Source organism: Salmo trutta, chromosome 17 (assembly GCF_901001165.1).
Source record: "Salmo trutta chromosome 17, fSalTru1.1, whole genome shotgun sequence".
Lineage (NCBI taxonomy): Eukaryota > Metazoa > Chordata > Actinopteri > Salmoniformes > Salmonidae > Salmo > Salmo trutta.
This window is the reverse complement of record NC_042973.1, coordinates 25,448,339-25,472,187: the sequence shown is the minus strand read 5'-3', so window position 1 is coordinate 25,472,187 and position 23,849 is coordinate 25,448,339. Positions and strand designations below refer to the sequence as shown.

Below are 23,849 nucleotides of genomic sequence, written 5' to 3'. Positions count from 1 at the left end.
TAGGTTTCTTCCTAGGTTCCTGCCTTTCTAGGGAGTTTTTCCTAGCCACTGTGCTTCTACATCTGCATTGCTTGCTGTTTGGGGTTTTAGGCTGGGTTTCTGTACAGCACTTTGTGTCATCGGCTGATGTAAAAAGGGCTTTATAAATACATTTGATTGATTGAGCAACTGTTACACAGCTAGTTAATGACCTGAAACATGATTGGTCACTAACTGCAGAAAATAAGGAATTTCAATTCAAATACGTACTCTGTTGAATGTGGTTGAGAATCAGCAGAAAACTATGCAGCTGCCTCAGCAACAGCAAGAGCAGGGAGGGTGTGGATCATCATTCTGACCACCACCCACTTAGTTCTACGACGATGAGCCAAGACAAGCGCCACCACAGCCTGCCTGCTACCTCCAACATCTACATGCCTTCCACCGGGCTCAACAGAAGATACTACCAAAATATGACTAGAAACAAAACTACAGACAATAATAGCCTACTGTTAATATTAACACAATTGTAAGTTTCAGGAATTGGGGTGAAGGAAATTGTGATTAGTGCATCTGGCACAGGTTGTGTTTAAGCTGTGCTCAGATGTAGGCTAGTCAGCTGGCCCGAGGCTGATTCTACAGACAGATTTGCCATTTAACTCTGAGCAAGGATTAAATAATCCACCCTGAAAGTCTGCATAACAGACCAAACTTCCTCAGGGCAGGGAAAATAAGGCTTCATTTATGACCTCATCACAAGGAAACTACCCTGTGCTGTAAATCACCACGGGAACCACTACTCTGCACCTCACACAGCAACACAGACTAGAATAGCAGATACCAGTTAGTGATCAAAATCCCATGACTGCTTTGCTCAACCACTTATGGACACATCTAATTGCAGCTTTGATTGAATGAGGCCTGGGAAGGAAACAGGAGCACTTTCCCCTAAACAGAATGAGCAGTACACGACTGAACATGGCTGTTACTTTAAGGGCCACTACTGGGGGAGATAATTCATGACGGAAGTGGCGTGAAGACAAAACAGCAGCAGGGTCAGAGAAAGAGTGGTCTGTGTTCCCCAGTGGAGTGTAGCTGGCTGGATGCCAAAGTCCCCAGGGCGTCCTGGGGGCCTCTGGTAATTATGATCCTACAGAGCTAACCCTTCATTCACTAGGCCAGAACACAGACGCCCCAGCCTCCACCCCATACGGGGCTGGATAGGACTGGGAAACACAGGCACACACACAATGTACCATAATAAACAATGCACTCCACAGCACACACACAAACCTTTGTGATCAGCAGTGCACTCATGCATGTCTACATGATTAAAGCCATCTGATGAGTATAACGTGCTTAACTAGAATGATAATTGCGTGGTTGGAGTAAATCCCTGCCAATAAATAATGCTGTTATTGCCTATAGCAAATCACAGGGATGGAGAAATTGCACAAGGTATGAAAAAGAGATTTATTTAATGACAAAATAAAACAAAAGACAATTAAGAGATGGGGACCAGCAACAGTACTATGTATCCACAGAGATGTTTGGCATTGCTACGCCCACTCACAAACAGAATTTAGACGAAGACGGACAAACGACAAGAGAAAACTAACTTACAAAATAAAATACATTGAAGTTTCAAAGAACGACACAATTGATCTACAAACACTGAAGATTAGCCACAAGGGTACAGCCTTTTTCATTCATTAAAAGTCATTACTAAAATGATAACAATCTCCATTTAATTATAACTGTAGAAACTGTCCTCATTCCTGGGGTGTATTCATTACGTCTTGCAACGGAAAAACATTTACCGTTTAAGAACCAAACAGAATGAAACTGAGGGACCTACCTGAATTTGTCCAATAGAAACTCTTGTTTTGGTTGTAAAACGCTTTGCAACAGAATTGGCGTAATGAATACACCCCTGGTCAGATATTCAGTGGTTTAGGCTGAAACCGTTGGACTCCAGAGAGACCAAACTAGCTTTTCAGCCAATGTCCGTGCACACAGTACTAGGACCTTCTCATCCAAGGAGGGGGAAAAAGGACAGAACTAAAAACTAAAACATTAATAGTTAATTTCACTTCGACTCAACTGAAATGCAATATATAAAAAATAAAAACCTTTGCCATTGTTTTTGATGCCTCACCCTCCCTCAAATTGAGTCCACCCACTCCCAGTCTCTCACCATCTGTAACCCTTCTACCAGCTTCCCTCTGCAAAGATGGACCACAAACTGAGCCACACCTTTTGAAGTGTTCACTCCATAGGTGTGCTCTGGGTTGAAGGGCATTGGTGGATTATTCTCAGAAAAACTTACCTTTAATTATTGAACGAATATTGTATTGAAGCCTAAAATGTAATCCCAGGGATAGAGTTCCATTGTTTGCATCAAGCTCTTACCAATCTGTGAAAGTTCTAAACCACAATTTACAATGGCAACAGGTTCCTTGGGACAACACTTACACCCTGCTCCTCTCCAAACCCAGGTTTCCTGTAGTGTCTGAGTGTATGTGTGTATATATATATATATATATATATATGTGTGTGTGTGTGTGTGTGTCTGTATGCGTGTGTGTGTGTGGGTTAATGGCTGTCCACCTGACAGTCCTCAGCACATGGATATGGTGACATTGATGCCCAGGTTCCCGTTCTCAGCGAACAGCTGTGCGATGGAGGTGTCAAACACCAGGCAATCGCTGTTCATAATGGCCGTGGCAATGCCCTCGTGGATGGAGCGGGGCGTGGCCTCCCAGGTGAGCCGTCGCCGGTGCCCGTTGAGCTCCAGGCGGTAGGCAAAGTTCTCTGCCTGCTTCCGCGTGCCGATTAGCTGCACAATGGCAAAGAACTGCTGGTGACCGTCGTACTTCTCCTGCTTCTCCAGGACCAGCATGAAGTGGAAACCAAAGCAGGACTGCATCATGACCCAGTCCACTGCCCCAGGCAGGTTAATGTCTGTAGCCAGGAACACGATGTCCTCGCCCTGCAGCGTGGTGATGGATTTGTGCTGGTGCATGAGGTGGGGCATTACCGCGTCCAACGAGCCCTGCCACTTACAGGAGGCCCCTGGGCAGGGGCAGGAGTACGGCCGGAACTCACACAGCTCCTCGTGCTCCGCCTTGTCTGTGTGGGGCAGTGTTACCTCGCAGCCCGACGACGCATACTTGCAGGGGAAGAGCACAGAGTTGGCCACCTTCTCCATGGCCAGGTTCCGGATGGAGCCCAGCGGGCCCCGGCAGGTGGGGCAGCAGGTGAGCTTGGGCCGGCAGTTGCTGCAGACCAGGTGGCCGCTCTGGCACTGCAGGATGGGGGGCAGCACATAGTCGAAGCAGACAGGGCACTCAAACAGGCTGGCCAGGTCGCTGTTAGAGGCTGTAGTGCCGGACAGGGTGGGGATGCGCTGGGAGGGGGCGCACTTGGAGGTTCCTGTTGGCAGCGCTGTGGCGGTCTGGCGACTCATTTCTGTCGAGAAACACAGGGGTTAGAGACACACTGGGCGAATAACTGAACTAGACATTTGGTGAGAACTAGAGGTCGACCGATTAATCGGAATGGCCGAATAATTAGGGCCGATTTCAAGTTGTCATAACAATCGGACATCGGTATTTTTTTTTTTTTTTACACCTTTATTTAACTAGGCAAGTCAGTTAAGAACACATTCTTATTTTCAATGACGGCCTAGGAACGGTGGGTAAACTGCCTTGTTCAGGGGCAGAATGACAGATTTTTATTTTGTCTGCTCAGTGATTCAATCTTGCAACCTTACGGTTAACTAGTCCAACGCTCTAACCACCTGTCTTACATTGCACTCCACGAGGAGCCTGCCTGTTACGCGAATTCAGTAAGAAGCCAAAGTAAGTTGCTAGCTAGCATTAAACGTATCTTATAAAAAACAAATCAATCAATCATAATCACTAGTTAACTACACATGGTTGATGATATTACTAGTTTATCTAGTGTGTCCTGCGCTGCATATAATTGATGCGGTGCGCATCCGCGAAAAAGGACTGTCGTTGCTCCAATGTGTACCTAACCATAAACATCAATGCCTTTTTTAAAATCAATACACAAATACATGCAGTTTGGGCCGCCTGGCTCGTTGCGAACTAATTTGCCAGAATTTTACGTAATTATGACATAACATTGAAGGTTGTGCAATGTAACAGGAATATTTAGACTTCTGGATGCCACCCATAAGATAAAATACTGGCCGATTCTGTATTTCACTGAAAGAAAAAACGTTTTGTTTTCGAGATGATAGTTTCCGGATTCGACCATATTAATGACCTAAGGCTCGTATTTGTGTGTTTATTATATTATAATTAAGTATGATTTGATAAAGCAGTCTGACTGAGCGATGGTAGGCACCAGCAGGCTCGTAAGCATTCATTCAAACAGCACTTTCGTGAGTTTTGCCAGCAGCTCTTCTCAATGCTTCAAGCATTGCACTGTTTATGACTTCAAGCCTATCAACTCCCGAGATTAGGCTGGTAAACCGATGTGAAATGGCTAGCTAGTTAGCGGGGTGCGCACTAATAGCGTTTCAAACGTCACTCGCTCTGAGACTTGGAGTAGTTGTTCCCCTTGCTCTGCATGGGTAACGCTGCTTCGAGGGTGGCTGTTGTTGTGTTCCTGGTTCGAGCCCAGGTAGGAGCGAGGAGAGGGACGGAAGCTATACTGTTACACTGGCAATACTAAAGTGCCTATAAGAACATCCAATAGTCAAAGGTATATGAGAGAGAAATAGTCCTATAATTCCTATAATAACTACAACCTAAAACGTCTTACCTGGGAATATTGAAGACTCATGTTAAAAGGAACCACCAGCTTTCCTATGTTCTCATGTTCTGAGCAAGGAACTTAAACGTTAGCTTTCTTACATGGCACATATTGCACTTTTACTTTCTTCTCCAACATTGAGTTTTTGCATTATTTAAACCAAATTGAACGTTTCATTATTTATTTGAGGCTAAATTGATTTTATTGATGTATTATACTAAGTTAAAATAAGTGTTCATTCAGTATTGTTGTAATTGTCATCATTACAAAAAAAAAACATATATAATAATAATAATAAAAAAAAGAATTAAAAAAAAAAAGAAAAAAAAAAGAAAATCGGCCGATTAATCGCTATCGGCTTTTTTTTGGGTCCTCCAATAAATCGGTATCGGTGTTGAAAAATCATAATCGGTCGACCTCTAGTGAGAACACTATAAAATAGGTGATAGTAATGGGGGAATGTGAAGAGAAATGTAACATGTCTCCATGAGAGGCTTGACCAATCCTCTCAAACAACGGTCATGGTTCATTCACCTGCACAAAAGGTCACGTAGGCAATATGGTATAAAAACCAGATCAGGGCACAAAGTACATAAGGCATAGAGATCACATGGACTATGATCAATGAATACCAGACTAACAAAGTCATGGAGATCGCTGTAACGGAGAGGCAGATGGAGACATGCGCTAGATTTCATCTTCTCCATGCCGCGACTCCTGCCATGTTAATTAACAAAGAGATACGGCCTCTAGGGAGATGTGTTCTCACTGATAGTAATGTTCCTCTCCCAGCACAGCTGCAGTACAGTGGGCCTGGTTGGGGCCTCAGGGCAGGCAGCCTTCTACACTGATGAGCATCTCCCCTCCCTCTCGCCGAGGGTCAGCCTGGAGGCTCTGTGATACCTATCTGTCCATTTGCTCTGATAAAGTCTGACCAGCGCATGGCAAGCAGACAGCTTGGAGGGGCTATTTTGGGTTTGGGAGAGCGACACGGATTTGAATGGTTGCATAAAAAAATTAAGGTTCCAGACGGCAAAGTGGACTGGGATGGCTGTGAGAGCAGAGCAGAGGGCTAGCTTGCTTCCTGTCAGCTGTTCCCATGACAACATGCTGTGGTTGAGGGCTTTGTGGATAGGACGGCCCACCGAGGGGAACGGGAGGGAGGGATGGATTTTCCCTGGGCCGCCTGGCAGGAGCTGGGTGTGACCCACCCCTGGCCCTGCTGCTACTGCTGTTGCTTTATATAACCCAAAGCCGTAGCACATTGTACAGCTCAGAGACTGGGAGGCAGGCAGGAAGACAGCCATGGTGGGGGCACTGTGGTCCAGCCAAAATGGAGGTAGTTCACTGATACTGTAGGAAGCACAGAAAGGGAGAGTGGAGGAGAGGAAGAGAGGGGCAGACTGGGCAGCAGGGCTGTGCGTGTAGGTGTCATTGAGCCTGTCTGTAAACACATCTGCTCTGATAAAGCTCTACCTATTTATAGGCCTCCTAGCGAGCAGCTCCGGACACACAAGCAACAACTGTGGACCAAATTAGCACAGAACAAGGCCAAGACTATCGGATCTTAAAAAATATATATATACAAAAAAAAAAAGATAAAGAGCTTGACGTATAGCAGCTAAGAACGCATTTGTTCAAATGGCAGAGTAGCACTTCGTGGCTGTAGTCTGGTCCTTGCTATCTGGGATTGTTGTCACGTCCCTGCCCCATTAAGTTGACCTTTAAAATGGTTATGGTAAGGGTTTGGGCAGGGCTCTACAGTTTCTATCACATATGTGCCTAAATATTTTTAGCGCAACCTATAATTTTTATTTAGGAGCACCAGTGCGCCCCAAAACAAAGAATAATTGTTGAAATGATTACATCACTGTACCGCACCCCTAGTGCCATGGAGAATACGCTGAGCGCAGATTCAAGACCGTCATGCATGCACCATTACTACAAAGAAAACAGCTTGTTAACTGAAAGATTTTTCATTGTGCTCCTAAATTTTTCAACATGTGCTCCTTGTAAAAAAAGGTCAGTGTAAAGCCCTGTGTTAGAGTTTGGGTTAATAAAGGGAATACTGGATACAGAGACATACAAATGGTATCCACAAGTTCATCTGACTCTGGGGAATTAGATAAAATCCTGAAGTATCCCTTTAAGGTTCGGGATGTCCCAAGGATCCCTGATAACTCTAACCCTGGGCTGTTCGTGTCTGTGTGAGGTACAATATATATATGTGGGCGTGAGCGAGTCCCATAGCAGGAAGTCTGCAGTGACGGCAACAGAGTGTTTGTGTGTGTGTGTGTGTTGCTTCTGCAGCCTGCATGTGGGCAGTGATGTGGTCCAGTACAGCAGGGAGGGAGATGCAGACAGCGCTTTAGTTTTGTTTGTCAACTGCAGGCATTGGCACCAGCAACCTACTCTACTCCCTCATCCCAGAGTCTGTCTGCCTGCTGCTTGGCCCTCCTGGGTCCCTGCTGGATGCAGGCAGCCATGGGACTGGTGCCATAATGAGCATAAACAACACTGCTCTGAGAGTATGCTCGATGGTGTGCCTGCAGTGAGGATCATAGAAGGAACAGGTGACATGAGAGTTTCTCCTACTGAAGAGATGTTTATGATTTAGAACCAGGGTGTACAGGCCAGAGTGAGGGAGCAGGTGAGCGGAGGTTACTGCAGAGATCAAATCAAAGCAGTTTCATCATAAATAGTGGAAATTAACCTCCCAATGAACACCCAAAACCGCCATGTCTTGTGCCTCACTAAAAATAAAAGTCTCTAGCGAACCATTTGACATCATAACAGTGCTTGACTTGGGCAGGAGTTCACCGGAGCCGAATACCGGCAGCTCAAAATATTCTACGAGCTCAAGCAGTAAAACATTTGCGCAAAATTTGGAGCACCTGTACCCAAACATAAAAACAGTACCAGCACGTATTTCAGTCCATGTCAAGTACTGCATCACAAACATACAGTCAATAACACAATAGAAAAATCTATGTACAGTGTGTGCAAATGTAGAAGACTAGGGGAGGTAAGGCAATAAATAGGCCATAGAGGCAAAATCATTACAATTTAGAATTAACACTGGAGTGATAGATGTGCAGATGATGATGTGCAAGTAGAGATACTGGGGTGCAAAAGAGCAAGAGGATAAATAACAATATGGGGATGAGATAGTTGGGTGTGCTGTTTACAGATTTACTGTACCTGTACACAGCCATTGGTAAGCTGCTCTGACAGCTGATGCTTAAATTTAGAAAGAGAGATATGAGTCTCGGACTTCAGTGATTTTTGCGATTTGTTCCAGTCATTGGCAGCAGAGAACTGGAAGGAAAGGCTGCCAAAGTAAGTGTTGGCTTTGGGGATGACCAGTGAGATATACCTGCTGGAGCACGTGCTTTTGGTGGGTGTTGCTATAGTGGACAGTGAGCTGAGGTAAGGCGGGGCTTTACCTAGCAAAGACTTCGATGACTTGGAGCCAGTGGGTTTGGCGACTAATATGTAGTGAGGGCCAGCCAACGAGAGCATACAGGTCACAGTGGCGGGTAGTACATGGGGCTTTGTTTACAAAACAGATGGCACTGTGATAGACTGCATCCAATTTGCTGAGTAGAGTGTTGGAGGCCATTTTGTAAATGACATCGGCGAAGTCAAGGATCGGTAGGATAGTCAGTTTTATGAGGGTGTTTGGCAGCATGAGTGAAGGAGGCTTTGTTGCGAAATAGGAAGTTGATTCTAGATTTAATTTTGGATTGGAGATGCTTAATTTGAGTCTAGAAGGATGCCCTGAGGATGTCTCAGGGGGAGTGGGAATTGCAAATAACACATTTTCATTTCACACCCCACACCTGTACAGGTTATCCACTTGTACATACAATGAAACAGAACTATATATGCACCCCCTAATTATAATTTTATGGTTAAGAGGGCAGAATTACTTTTACTGGAAAGAGGTGGTATGTAATCTCAGTGGAGTAGGCTACCTCAGGCTCTGGTAGGACTGGGTGAGCAGTCCTACCAGACTTGTGGTGCTGTACTAGTGGAAACTCGAGGCCATGTCTTCACACTGGAACACAGGCAGTTGTACAGAATCACTTCAAGAGATCTAGTGCTTCCCCCTAGGATTTTTTTTAAGCACCGGTGACAAAGTCAGCCTGGTAGTGGGCTTGTGGTGCAGTTTTAGAGGAGCAGAGCCAATTTTGCTGTTTTAAAATCAAATTTCCTGCAATTCCATGGCTTATGCAGTGTTCTTATGCCACCCGAAAGACAAACATTTATATATAAAACATAAAATGTAAAAAAGAAAATGGGGGCCCCATGCCATGACAGTTTGGGAATTTTTTATTGTTCCTGACCGTCTAGTTTTAATTTTGGTGATTGTTAGCTCTCAAAGATGATCTTACTGAAATAAATTATATGGTTTTAGTCATTTAAATTTACACAAACATTTTTACTTCCCTTTTTTGCATTGGCGGCCACAATTGAGCAGTGGTGTGCTGCTGCTAAATGCATATAGGGGAAACAGTTGTCAACCATATTTGTATTGCTTATTTATTTTCATATGTGTTACGGTTTTGGGGGCGGGGGGGGGGTTAGGGTCAGATGTGAGAAATGGTGTGCCAATCCGACAAGAGGTACATACAGACAGTATGCAGAGTTTAGGTTATGTTAGGAGTCGACTCAATTCAATTAAAATGTGTGGCTTTATTGGCATGAGAAACGTGTTCACTTTAGAGGTTGGCATGGCCGATTAATTAGGGCCGATTTCAAGACTGCGTGGCAGGCTGACCACCTGTTACGCGAGCGCAGCAAGAAGCCAAGGTAAGTTGCTAGCTAGCATTAAACTTATTTTTTTTATATCTTCACATAATCACTAGTTGATGGTTGATGATATTACTAGTTTAACTAGCTTGTCCTGCGTTGCAAATAATCAATGCGGTGCCTGTTAATTTATCATCAAACCACAGCCTACGACGCCAAACGGGTGATGATTTAACAAGCGCATTTGCGAAAAAAGCAGTCATTGCACCAATGTACGTAACCATAAACATCAACGCCTTTCTTAAAATCAATACACAAGTATATATATATATATATATATTCTTTTTTTTTAAACCTGCATATTTAGTTAAAAGAAATTCATGTTAGCAAGCAATATTATCTAGGGAAATTGTGTTACTTCTCTTGCGTTCTGTGCAAGCAGTCAGGGTATATGCAGCAGTTTGGGCCGCCTGGCTTGTTGCGAACTGTGTGAAGACCATTTCTTCCTAACAGAGACCATAATTAATTTTCCAGAATTTTACATAATTATGACATAACATTGAAGGTTGTGCAATGTCACAGCAATATTTAGACTTATGGATGCCTCCCGGAACGGTTCCGTATTTTGTTTTCGAAATTATAGTTTTCGGATTCGACCATATTAATGACCTAAGGCTTGTATTGCTGTGTGTTTACTATAATTAAGTCTATGATTTGATATTTGATAGAGCAGTCTGAGCAGTGGTAGGCAGCAGCAGGCTAGTAAGCAGCCATTCAAACAGCACTTTCCTGCATTTATCAGCAGCTTTTCACAATGCTTGAAGCACAGCACAGTTTATGACTTCAAGGCTATCAACTCCCGAGATTAGACTGGCAATCCTATAGTGTCTATAAGAACATCCAAAAGTCAAAGGTATATGAGATACAAATGGTAGAGAGAAATAGTCATATAATAACTACAACCTAAAACTTCTTAACTGGGAATATTGAAGACTCATGTTAAAAGGTACCACCAGCTTTCATATGTTCTCGTGTTCTGAGCAAGGCAAATAAAACGTTAGCTTTCTTTACTTTCTTCTCCAGTGTTTTTGCATTATTTAAACCAAATTGAACATGTTTCATTATTTATTTGAGACTAAATAATAAACATTTTAGTTAAAATAAAAGTGTTCATTCAGTATTGTTGTAATTGTCATTAGACTGAGACAGACAGACAGACATTATTATTATATATATTTTTTTTTTTTAAACGGCCGATTAAATCGGTATCCGTTTTTTTTTGGTCCTCCAATAAATCAGAATCGGTGTTGAAAAATCATAAAATCGGTTGACCTCTAGTTTACATTGCCAAAGCAACTCCCACCATGTGTGTTGAAAAACTGGGGGGGGGGGAATGACACACGAGAAGGAGTGGCTCAAAATGTCCCTCCACATGGAGAGGAGTTGATTACTAAACCAGCTCAAGGTGGTGATTCACTGGGCCTTCATTAGATGACCTCTACATTGTGGACCCCAGGAAGAGTAGCTGCTGCTTTCGCAACACCTAATGGGGTTCCCAATAAAATACCAATCCCCAAACACCTCCTGTTTTACCAACCAAGCCACTTTCCCTGCGTTAACCCAAAAACACAGCTCTCTCACATACAGATCTCACTCACACGGACAAACACGAGAAAGAAAAATGTTGCTTGCCTTCGTCCATAAGATTCCCAAATAAGGCTTTCTTCTTCTCTTGAAATGTGGGGACCTCTGAAAGGGGAGAGACAAAATAGAGGTTAACTAGTGGAGTAAAAACAAGACAAGAAATAGAGTCAAACGGAGCTGAGGTCTCCATAGAAACACACCAATCAGCATCACTGAAGTCTCAGTCCTGTGAAGGCCAATATGCCCACCTTCCGTTCTATGCTGGGCAACCACTCAGTGCTGGTCATGTCAACAGTTCTAGCTATAGTATACACTGAAGGTGGACATGTGTTGGGGACTGTGACCTGCTCAAACTTCAGCCAATACAAATGCAGTGTTAACCAGTGAGCTGTGGAAAGAAAACGTCATGGCTACGCCACTTTTCTCTGAGACAAGTGCTAATACTGAGTGCTCTTGGCCCATCGCATATTCTGCTGAAAAACCACAGCTTCCATCATGCAATGGGTTAACAACAACACTAATGCAAAGTATATTCCATGAAGCATCGATTTCCCCCTTCAGTCTTTTTCCTCAGAACTACCTTTAAATATTTAAGAATGTTCCATCTGAAATTCAGAGGCACTTACGTTTTTACAATGTTTTACACTGTCCACGAGCATTTAGGCCTGCTATCACGTCACATTACAACAACTAGGGCTAGACCTTGTTAAATATCCTCGCTACCTGACACGAACATAGAAATTACTTTACAAAATCAGTCAGCTGATTGACAAGGATGCAAACTGTTAAGTGCCCACAAAGTGTCAAACCAAATGTGCATGGAAACATGTGAAAAACCTGTGTAAAGCGCACTTTTTAAAATATTTTCTGGAGAACAACAAGTACACAATACACATTTGATTAAAATCTCAATACTCCTAATTTTCTAAACCACAATAACCAGAGAAAAAAAAAAAAGTGTCCTAGTAGGGGGAGTTGGGGTCTTTGGTCTGGGTTGAAGGTTGATCATGAAATGTCTCCCCAGACAGGGAGTAGATTATTTGCCTTATTCCACAAGTCCACAACCATGCTTAAACCACAGGGCATTGTTGCCCTTAAAAATCAATTGCACACCAGCAAGAGAACATTGTATTAAGCTAGAGGTGTTTGTGGCGGTTCTTGTAGCAGTGTTTCATGTGATAGTAGAGTTTGCAAATCAAATGCTCAGCCGATTGATACAAATCATGATAATCTGACATACACGCCTACTTTGCAGTAAACATTTCATTGGGAAGGTTTTTTGGGAAAGCCTTTAGAAATGACTGTTTGGGCATGCTAACTGGCTATGCAACAACAGATAGGCGGACAGAAATCAGGAGGTACTTCTGAAAGATGCAGGAAATACAAATCACTGATACATTTTATTCATGAATTGAGCAACGAGTGCAGTAACTACTTTTCTAATAAGTTCAACACATTTAACTGTGTGCTCAGTCCAGAGACTCAGCCACTAATTGATATGAGACACACACACACACACCCCCCCGATTCACGTGGATGCCCAAAAGCAACAAGTTCGCATCCCTGGATCGAGGTCCTGATTGTGGTCTTCTGTAGCTCAGTTGGCAGACTTGGTAGAGAATGGTACTTGCAACGGCAGGATAGTGGGTTCGATTCCCATATGTCAAATGTTTGCACGCATGACCGTAAGCCGCTTTGGGTAAAAGCGTCTGTCAAATGGCATATATTATTATTGACCCAAATCTCTGCACCGAACTCATGTCAGATTTGTAGTTTTAACATCTGGCTACCCTGGTCTAACCCATTTGTTGAATCATGTTTTTGTGTAAAACCATGAATTCTCATCACTGCCCCGTTAAAATATGACTTATTGAAGATGACAGCCGGTAAGGAGCACCAGAAACTAGCAGATGCAGGCTAAACCCAAAACAAAACACACTATCATGTGCATCAGCAGCCTCCTCCATGTAGGCATCTGGCTTTGAGTTAGTGTGGACTAGAAGAGTCGGGCGAGTCTCCTCCTGCCCTGCCTCCTTACTGTAAACTCCTGCTGCTGTTTACTACCAAACACACACTGTCTGCCTGTGCCCTCCACACACACAACCACTATAGCAGTCCAATAAAGTGACGTAACAGCCAACGTCTGAACACCGAGAGGGAGACAGAATGAGAGAGTCGGCAACCATGAGTGTCGAAAAAACAAAACCATTTCTTCTCAACACAAACATGCCATTATTTGTTTTCCACTCATGTCGTCTCTCTCACGATCCTGCACACACACACAATCAATTAGAATCTGCAGTGCCTTGCAGAATACAAAGCCAAATGTCGGGACTGAAGTGAACACCTGTAGGTATTTATGACGCCACAGTTGCACCCCAGGTATAGGAGGAGCATGGGAAAGGGCAAACATTCCATTCCAAAAGACATTTTTCCCACTGAAAATTAGCAGGGGATCATTTATGAGCCACAGAGTGCAAATTGGACTTCTTACCTTTGGGGTTGTTGGCTGTTCTAGTGGCTATGCATGTGAAGAGCTTGAGCACCCCCTTCCATGAGTTCACAGGCTGCACATTAACTCTGCCCGACATAGGGAGAGTGAGGGAACTCTTCATTGCGGTTTTTCCATAGAAACAAAACAGCCCATAACAGAGGGCCGCTCCTTTCCGCCCCCCCCCCCCCCTTGGGTCTCTGCCTAAACCCCCATCTGAAAACACAGATGTACTACTTCAATCAGAGCCTGAGAGTCCAGGGACAGACACCTTGGAGGGATGGAAGCCTCATACAGAGCCAGAGAGCGAACACACAGAAAGACACACTGATCCAGGCTCTTCTTTCACCACCACAGCAGAGAGAGCAGGAGGCTAGAATCCAAAAATCCTCTTTAAAGTGCAGCCCAGGAAAAGGCCAAGAAAGGGTGGAGGACCCGAGGGTGGGGGGGCGACCAGAGACCAAAAAACACGTTGCTGTAATTCAGGAATGTTACACAAGTATATCCAGCTCCCAGAGCCTAGCAGGCAGCTTGGGCAGCAGTCAGCTTTGGCAGCAGGCAGGAAGCCCAGCCAGGGAGAGAGGGAAAGAAAGGGAGAAAGTTGAAGAGGAAGCTAAGGAAACACTGGCAGTGTTTTTCTACTTCTGAAAGCGTAGTCGAGCCCTGGTGTAAGTACACTCCCTGCATCCTCTGGTTGATCCAGTCAGTCAAGAAGGCAGCTGCTCCAGGCAGAGAAAGGGAACTCCCAGGCAGGCAGCAGGGTGAAAGAGATCGACAGTCCTGGCTGAGCACCACAGAGCAGTCCCTCTAGAGGGCTCTACACAGTCTATGCAACGGATCCGACAGAGGGTCGCTGCTGCTCCCTGTAGGCTAAGGAGTCCAATAGACTGGAGAGAGTATGCTCACATTCTCCCTCACTCTCTCTCCTGAGGTGTGGGGCCCCTTCTCCTGGGCTCAGCCCTTCTCAGATTACAGTCTGCCTGCTCTGGCAGCTCCACCTCCAGCATGGCTGACACCTTCCTTCCTGCTCCCTTCCTTCCTCTGACCACGTGGACTAGACAAGAGACTGGAGAGGGCAAGAGCCTGAAAACACAACTACTGTTAAATACACTCTGACCCCATAGCAGCCTCACAGTGGAGTGAACAACCCAAAACACAAAAAGGTCAGAGTGAACGTGCTTTGCATTTCATGTATAGAGTGGATACCAAAAACACTCCATACATACCCTCTTGACACCCCACCATAACCTACATTTCCACTACTTGTGTACTCTAAATGGTAACTGTTGTATCTAATCAAATCCAAAATAGACTTCATGAGCAAAGTGAAAGTAAAACATCAACAAAAATAAATAAATAAATAAATAATTGTCAGCACCATGGCTAAAGTTTTAGCAGCCCACAAAGTCCAGGTAAAACCCAAATATCACTAGTCACCATTTGACAGGCTTTTGGCTGTACTTGTTTATTATCAGGCCTTTTGTCTCAATATTTCAGACCATCCAACTTATACCATGTCACAAAATATGTTTCAGCATCAGGTATGATGGCATGACCTTACAGAATGCTAGAACAGCAACGATCTTTCATCCATGCTATACCTCATTACCAACCTAACGATACTAGCTAATAAACTGACAATAGACTAGACAGAAGATCCATTCACTGCCCTTTCCTCTCCTCCCTGATTAACATTTGAAGGCTATTACACAGAGATATTCCTACTAAAAGCAGCTGGATATTCTTTGGCATCCTGCAACAGACTGGTGAACAAAAGGTTACTCAGGCAGGCACCAGACAGAGCATATAAAACAGTAGCAGCAGCATGCAAAAGAGTAGCTCTTAAAGTATAAAGCCAAAGCAATTTGGATATAGCCTACATCTTGATTTGGTAAGAACATGAATAAAAACCTTTGTCAAGCGTATTGTTAGAAGAGGGCAGGGGGGGACTGAATTCCCACGAATGACAAGTGTCAACATTTACATCAAATCTAGACAGACACCTGCAAAGGGATCGAATGCATAGAACTCAACCAGCAGGATGCAAAACAGGTTCCCCGGTGGAAATGTACCATCGGTCTACCACAAAGAAAACAACTCTGCAACAATAAAGACAGACAGATGTAACACTTTGGCTGATAAAGGAATAGGAGTAAAGTCTGATCAGAAGACAGAGGGGCCTACTTTCACTCTTAAATGAATACATGGAAACACCTTCCATGAAGGCTAAACAGTTGCAGTGACAACCCATTCCACCACCTCATAAAACAAGCACATGCAATCATCCTACCATTCCAAAGAAAGACCAATACTCTCCTCAAAATGGAAACAAAACAAATAAAAACAGGGGTATACTACAAAGCAGGATCAATGAGTTAGCCTGCTAACTTTGACAAACCAACCTTAACTAACACATTTTCTGGTTCATTAAGAAAGTTAAACGTACATGTATTTTTGGTTGTTGAGTCAATTGGACCATGCCCATTTCAAAATTGTATGTGTTATTACTCCCGAGTGGCGCAGCATCTCAGTGCAAGAAGGGTCACTACAGCCTGGTTCGAATCCAGGCTGTATCACATCCAGCCGCGATTGGGAGTCCCATTGGGCGGCGCAATTGGCCCAGCGTCGTCCGGGTTTGGCCGTTATTGTAAATAAGATTTGCTCTTAATCGACTTGCCTTGTTAAAAAGGTAAAGAAAAATGTAATAAAAATAGATTCCGTCAGGAAGAGCTATTAGATATCAGAGCGGCGGTAACTCACCAGGAATACGACTATCCTGAAGCGGATGCTTTGTTCACACCACCCAGGACAATTGAACTGATTCCAGAGGCTGACCCAAAACAACACATTCGAAGAAGAGGGATTCGGAACGGTCAGACTTCAGATGGTCAGGACGCACGCACACCAGATGGTCAGGAGGCACGCACACCACCGCTTCCGAGTATATTACTCGCTAATGTTCAGTCCATGGATAACAAAGTTGACGAGATCAGGGCAATGGGTTCTTGCCAGAGGGACATCAGGGATTGTAACATACTCTTTCACGGAAACATGGCACACTCGGGGTACACTGTCAGAGTCGGTCCAGCCATCTGGATTCTCAGTTCATCGCGGTGACAGGAAAAAACATCTCTCCGGGAAGAACAGTGGGGGTGTATGTTCCATGATTAACGACTCATGGTATAATTGTAATAACATATAGGAACTCAAGTCCTATTGTTCACCCGACCAAGAATACCTCAATCAAATGCAGACCGTATTATCTTCGGTTAATGTCACAGCCGTGTATATCCCCCCCTCAAGCCGATACCATGACTGCCCTCAAGGAACTTTACTGGACAATGCAAACTGGAAACCATATATCATGAGGCTGTATTTATTGTAGCTGGGGATTTTAACAAAGCTAATTTGAGGAAAAGACAACCTAAATTCTATCAGCATATTGACTGTAGCACTCATGCTGGAAAAACACTCAGCCATTGTTATTCCAACTTCCGGGATACATATAAGGCCCTACCCTGCCCTCCTTTCGGCAAATCTGATCACGACTCCATTTTGCAACTCCCTTCCAATAGGCAGAATCTCAAACAGGAAGTACCCATGCTAAGGATTATTCAACCCTGGTCTGACCAATCGGAATCCACGCTGCAAGATTGATCACGCGGACTGGGATATGTTCCGGGTAGCTTCAGAGAATAATATTGATGTATATACACACACACTGAGACGGTTACGGAGTTTATCAAGAAGTATATAGGAGATGTTGTACCCACCGTGACTATTAAAACCTACCCTAACCAGAAACCGTGGATAGATGGCAGCATTCGCACAAAAAAAAGCACGAACCACCACATTTAACCATGGCAGGGTGACTGGGAATAATATGGCAGAATAAAAACAGTAGTCATTCCCTCCACAAGGCAATCAAACAGGCAGAACTTCAGTATAGAGACAAAGTGGAGTCGCAATTCAACAGCTCAGACACAAGACATATGTGGCAGGGTCTACAGACAATCACGGACTACAAAAGGAAAACCAGCCACGTCGCGGACACCGACGTCTTGCTTCCGGACAAGCTAAACACCTTCTCCCGCTTTGAGGATAACACAGCGCCACCAACGCCGGCAGCTACCAAGGATTGTGGGTTCTCCTTCTCCGTGGCCGACTTGAGTAAGACATTTAAGTGTTAACCCTCGCAAGGCTGCCAGCCCAGATGGCATCCCTAGCCGCGTCCTGAGAGCAAGTGCAGACCAGCTGGCTGGTGTGTTTACAGACATGTTCAATCTCTCCCTATCCCAGTCTGCTGTCCCCACATATGCCCAAGAATGCAACGGTAACTGAACTAAATGACTATCACCCCGTAGCACTCACTTCTGTCATCCTGAAGTGCTTCTAGAGACTAGTCAAGGATCATATCACCACCTTACCCGCCACCCTAGACCCACTTCAATTTGCTTAGGCCCCAGTAGGTCCACAGACGATGCAATCGCCATCACACGGCCCTATCCCATCTGGACAAAAGACATACCCATGTAAGAATGCTGTTCATTGACTATAGCTCAGCATTCAACACCATAGTACCCTCCAAGCTTATCATCAAGCTCAAGGCCCTGGGTCTAAACCCAGCCCTGTGTAATTGGGTTCTGGACTTCCTGGCGGGCCGCCCCCAGGTGGTGACGGTAGGTAACAACACCTCCATTTTACTGATCCTCAACACTGGGGCCCCACAAGGATGAGTGCTCAGCCCCCTCCTGTACTCCCTGTTCACCCATGACTGCGTGGCCATGCACACCTCCAACTCAATCATTGAGGTTTGCAGACGACACAACAGTAGTAGGCTTGATTAACAACAACAACGAGACAGCCTACAGGGAGGTGGTGAGGGCTCTGGGAGTGTGGTGCCAGGAAAATAACTTCTCACTCAACGTCAATAAAACAAAGATGATCGTGGACTTCAGGAAACAGCAGAGGGAGCATCCCCCATCCACATCGATAGGAGAAGGTGGAAAGATTCAAGTTCCTCGGTGTACATATCACTGACAAACTGAAATGGACCACCCACACAGACAGTGTGGTGAAGAAGACTCAACAGCGCCTCATCAACCTCAGAAGGCTGAAGAAATTTGGCTTGTCACCTAAAACCTTTAACCTGTTAGGGTATAGGGGGCAGTATTTTCACGGCTGGATAAAAAAATGTACCCGATTTAATCTGGTTACTAATCCTACCCAGTAACTACAATATGCATATACTTATTATATATGGATAGAAAACACCCTAAAGTTTCAAAAACACGAACAAAACGTCGCTGATGGAACATAATGATGGATTATTTGGGACCAAACCTACATTTGTTATTGAAGTAGAAGTCCTGGGAGTGCATTCTGACGAAGAACAGGAAAAGTAAGACCATTTTTCTTATAGGAAATATGATTTTGGTGAAGGCTAAACTTGCCGGGTGTCTAAATAGCTAGCCCGTGATGGCTGGGCTATGTACTTAGAATATTGCAAAATGTGCTTCATCCGAAAAGCTATTTTAAAATCGGACATATCGAGTGCATAGAGGAGTTCTGTATCTATAATTCTTAAAATAATTGTTATGCTTTTTGTGAACGTTTATCGTGAGTAATTTAGTAAATTGTTAGTAAATTCACCGGAAGTTTGCGGGGGTATGCTTTTTCTGAACGTCACATGCTAATGTAAAAAGCTGTTTTTTGATATAAATATGAACTTGATTGAACAGACATGCATGTATTGTATAACATAATGTCCTAGGTGTGTCATCTGATGAAGATCATCAAAGGTTAGTGCTGCATTTTGCTGTGATTTGGGTTTTTGTGACATTATATGCTAGCTTGAAAAATGGGTGTCTGATTATTTCTGGCTGGGTACTCTGCTGACATAATCTAATGTTTTGCTTTCGTTGTAAAGCCTTTTTGAAATCGGACAGTGTGGTTAGATTAACGAGAGTCTTGTCTTTAAATAGCTGTAAAATAGTCATATGTTTGAGAAATTGAAGTAATAGCATTTCAAAGGTTTTGAAAATCGCGCCACAGGATTCAACTGGCTGTTACGTAGGTGGGACGATTTGGTGCCACCTAGCCCAGAGAAATTAACAGATGCACAATTGAGAGCATCCTGTCGGGCTGCATCACCGCTTGGTACCGCAACTGCACCACCCACAACCGCAGGGCTCTCCAGAGGGTGGTGCGGTCTGCCAAACGCATCACCGGGGGCAAACTACCGGCCCTCCAGGACACCTACAGCACTCAATGTCACAGGAAGGCCAAAAAGATCATCAAGGACAACAACCACCCGAGCCACTGCCTATTCACCCCACTATCATCCAGCAGGCGAGGTCAGTATAGGTGCATCAAAGCCGGGACTGAAAGACAGCTTGTATCTCAAGGCCAACAGACCGTTAAACAGCCATCACTAGCACAGAGAGGCTGCTGCCTACATAAGACTTGAAATCATTGGTTACTTCAATAAATGGAACACTAGTCACTTTTAAATGTCACTTTAATAGTGTTTCCATATCTTGCATTACTCATCTCATATGTATATACTGTATTCTATACTATTCTACTGTATCTTAGCCTATGACGCTCTGACATTGCTCATCCATATATTCTTAATTCCCTTCCTTTACTTAGATTTATGTGCATTAGGCATTTGTGAAATTGTTAGATGTTACTTGTTAGATATTGCTACACTGTCGGAACTAGAAGCACAAGCATTTCGCTGCACCCGCAATAACATATGCTAAACACGTGTATTGACCAATAAAATTTGATTTGGCCAAACAGTTTCAGGTTGGAGAAATTCACAACAGATAGCGTAGCCCTTGCCTAGCGCTCACATTTCAACTGCAAAAAAAGCATGCTTTGTGACACCCCCTTCGCAAAAATATAACAGTAGTTTTACCATATACACACACAAGTTTACTCATAGCGAGTTTAATCCCAGAAACAGAGGATTTATTAACTTAACATCCTGGTAGACAAGAGCAGCCTGGGCAGAGCATCCGAATCAGCCTGAACAGAACAGCATTATCAACAGTAGCTGATGTGTTGCCATGGAGAAGGCATGTTGAGGGTTAGAATCTGAAGGCAGAAACACCCATCTTCAAACATCCATATACAGTGGTGCTCCTCTGCAAAACACACACACGCCCAGTATCATGTTCAATCTATGCTGCAGGAGAGAGGGATACTGATTAAGATGGAGAGAACTAAAGAGGCAGAGAGCTAGGCAAGTGACTAGTCATGCTTTGTAAAGGATAAGAATGACCTCACTGCCTGAGTGTCACCAAACTGGAATTACTGCAGCTAGAGACACAGGGCTGTCACTATCTGGGGTTTACCATGTTTGATTCTCTATGCATGTGCTGTTGCCAGCAAGTCAGGGAGTGACAAAGGACAGGCTACTACAGTCATGAACCAGGCAGTCAGCAATTACATTTTATTAAAACCCAGGTCAGCCCTAACACACCAATATTGGAAGTTTGATTAATTGTTTCTGTGCAACCCCACCAACGAGCTCTGAAATGGTAGTCCGAAAAATAAGGTTATGCTTAGGCGAAGTAACTTACACAAACGACCATGGTTCTCTGTTGTAGCTGTTAATGGACCTGAGATGGATGCAGTGCACAGTTATGTCCAGTCATGGCGAATCAGTAAAACAACTTGCAGAATTGTGCTAACGAATCACAACATAGATACAAGAGCTAGCAGCTCGATTTGCAAATAGCTTATTAGGGAGACCATTTTCCTTGCAAGTAAGTTGACATGTATGACTCGATAAAGTAGCCTGTTACATTCTTCATGTTTTATTAAAAGCAGCAGCCATTTAAGGCGCAAACCTACAAATTGCTTTGTTTTGCAAGTGATGGCTACTAAACTAAGCTTTGCAGCAAGACGTGGGAGCGTTACAGAAAGTATTTAAGCAGCTGCAGTTGCACCTCGTTTGTGATATCTTAAGAGTCTTAATTTGACATGCATTTCAATTGTAAGATGTTCTCCAATCTCGGGTATTAGACTGGGCAAATGTTTTTAAAGAAAATAGCTCTATATGAAATCATGCAGAATATAGCCTGAGTATAACTGCATTAAATGTTGGAACTACAAAACATTGTCTTACTACTATGAGTTGAAGATTTGTAAATTGAGAAACATGGAATAAGGAATATAACATTTACAGAAATAATACTACACCTGCCACATCTGATTGCCACTAGCTCAGCTCGTCTACAATCCGACTGGAACGCGCCCATTCATGTTAGAGTTTTTCTGACAATACCATCGCCAACAGACATTTAAAAACAGTCCATTAGCAAACACGTGGAAGGTTGCAAGGTATATCCAACTAACTAGTTATGGAGGCCCAGAATCTGTAAGCAAAATTCTGGGACGATGTCATCCCCATTGCAAACGCTAGTTAGCGTACAACGTAAACAAATAAATGAAGCATATTTGAATCGTTATAGTACCTAGCAGAAAAATAGATCACAATACCTAAATTCTAACTTGCTGCGTAAATTAGCTAATTAAAGGTTAGCTGACAAATTCGACAAATGGCATCAGATGACAGTCCATTTTGGTATGGCATGGTCATGATGGGAGTCAGCTAACGTTAACGTTAGTTGTTTAATAACGTTAGTGGCTCGAGCGCGGCCTATCCAAATGTAGCCAAAGCTTGTTTTTTTTTATTATGTTTTTGCCAGGGCTAGGTAGTAGTCAGCTAGCTAACAATAGCTAACTAGCTAACGTTAGGTCGGAGAGTTAGTTACTGTAGCGATGTACAAGGCCTCCCCTGTGGTGAACGAAATGATCACATAACCAGCCGCATACAGTCGCTATCTACACAGTAACGTTAGCTAGTTTACCAGCGATATTATCCAGCCAACGACGTCGAGTAATTTAGCTAACCAAGTTAGCTGAACTTGCTAGCTAGATTATTCTAACTACTTCAGCCTAGCAGTGGCGTTAGCAGCGGTGTTGTTTTTCCGAGTACAACCCGGTAAAACATCCGCACTCATTTACACCCCTTACCTTGGTGTAAATATCCTTTTAATATTGTAGCTAGCTACCCACCGCGACGTAATCCACAAGGGATCCCGCTCCAATTGTACCGTCCTTCGCTCGTTAGCTATAGTGTTTCCACATTCGGCTGTCCTCGAGAGACGAGACGCCTGTAGTCCTAGTACTCACCGGTCTCGGGCCCGCGCACAGTTGTTGAAATAGTTTCTCACGAGAGCGGCGCACAAGGGCATGAATGCGCTACTGGTTGAATGCGCCAATAGTTGTACAAGGCGTCATGACAAAATCTACAGTATCCTAACAGTAGCAGCTAATATAGTATTCTGCTCTATTTGTGGGCTTAATCTACCAGACTCTGCATTTACTCGGGCTACTAAACCACGTATTATTCTGTAATGGAACCACAGTAATTAAAAAAGAAAAGTAGAAATAAATGTTTAAAAAGGCAGTAGGCCTATGCTGTAACTGTAGGTCCATGTGATACACTGTAATTAACGCAATGAAGCTTTTCTTTACCATTTCCTAAAATGTGTGTTATTTTTCTTGCTGTCTACTTAAAAGTTTGTGAATAATTCATAATCAAGGGACCTGTCCAGTATTGATGAAACAGTGATACCTACCTTTACCTGCCATGTGCTGCTGCTTGGATACTATTACAAAGGATTTGTACCGGCTAAAGTGATTCTCCATTACCCGTTACATGATAGGTACTGTTTGGCGTAGCCCAAGAATGTACTATTAAGGAATGTAGACGAGCCGACCGTTACTCTTTAAGGTCCAAGGATCTTACAGTGCATTCAAAAAGTATTCATACACCTTGACTTATTCCAGATTTTGTTGTTACAGCCTGAATTTATTTTAGATTAAACATATATTTTTATCAACCATCTACACACAATACCCGTAATGACATTTTTTTGGTGCAAATTTATTGACAATGAAATACAGAAATATCTCATTTACATACAGTTGAAGTCAGAAGTTTACATACACTTAGGTTTGAGTCATTAAAACTCGTTTTTCAACCACTCACCAAATTTCTTGTTAACAAACTATAGTTTTGACAAGTTGGTTAGGACATCTACTTTGTGCATGACACAAGTAATTTTTCCAACAATTGTTTACAGACAGATTATTTCACTTATAATTCACT

The 23,849-nt window shown here is 43.5% G+C and overlaps 1 protein-coding gene across 3 annotated transcripts; it reads right to left on the bottom strand.

The window, feature by feature from the left end:
- Positions 1 to 1,433: 1,433 nt before the first annotated feature.
- Positions 1,434 to 22,911, bottom strand: LOC115151925 (E3 ubiquitin-protein ligase Siah1). Of its 3 annotated transcripts, none has more exons than XM_029696280.1 (3): positions 22,751 to 22,911; positions 11,215 to 11,271; positions 1,434 to 3,450 (listed from the first exon to the last, which is right to left on the bottom strand). In XM_029696280.1, exons 2-3 carry the CDS (start codon positions 11,222 to 11,224, stop codon positions 2,600 to 2,602), a joined length of 861 nt encoding a protein of 286 aa, XP_029552140.1. In that variant the 5' UTR covers positions 11,225 to 11,271; positions 22,751 to 22,911; the 3' UTR covers positions 1,434 to 2,599. The 3 variants fall into 3 exon arrangements, with proteins under 3 accessions (XP_029552140.1, XP_029552138.1, XP_029552137.1); XM_029696278.1 differs by having other exon boundaries at positions 22,709 to 22,910; XM_029696277.1 differs by lacking the exon at positions 22,751 to 22,911 and adding an exon at positions 13,661 to 14,596.
- Positions 22,912 to 23,849: the final 938 nt, after the last annotated feature.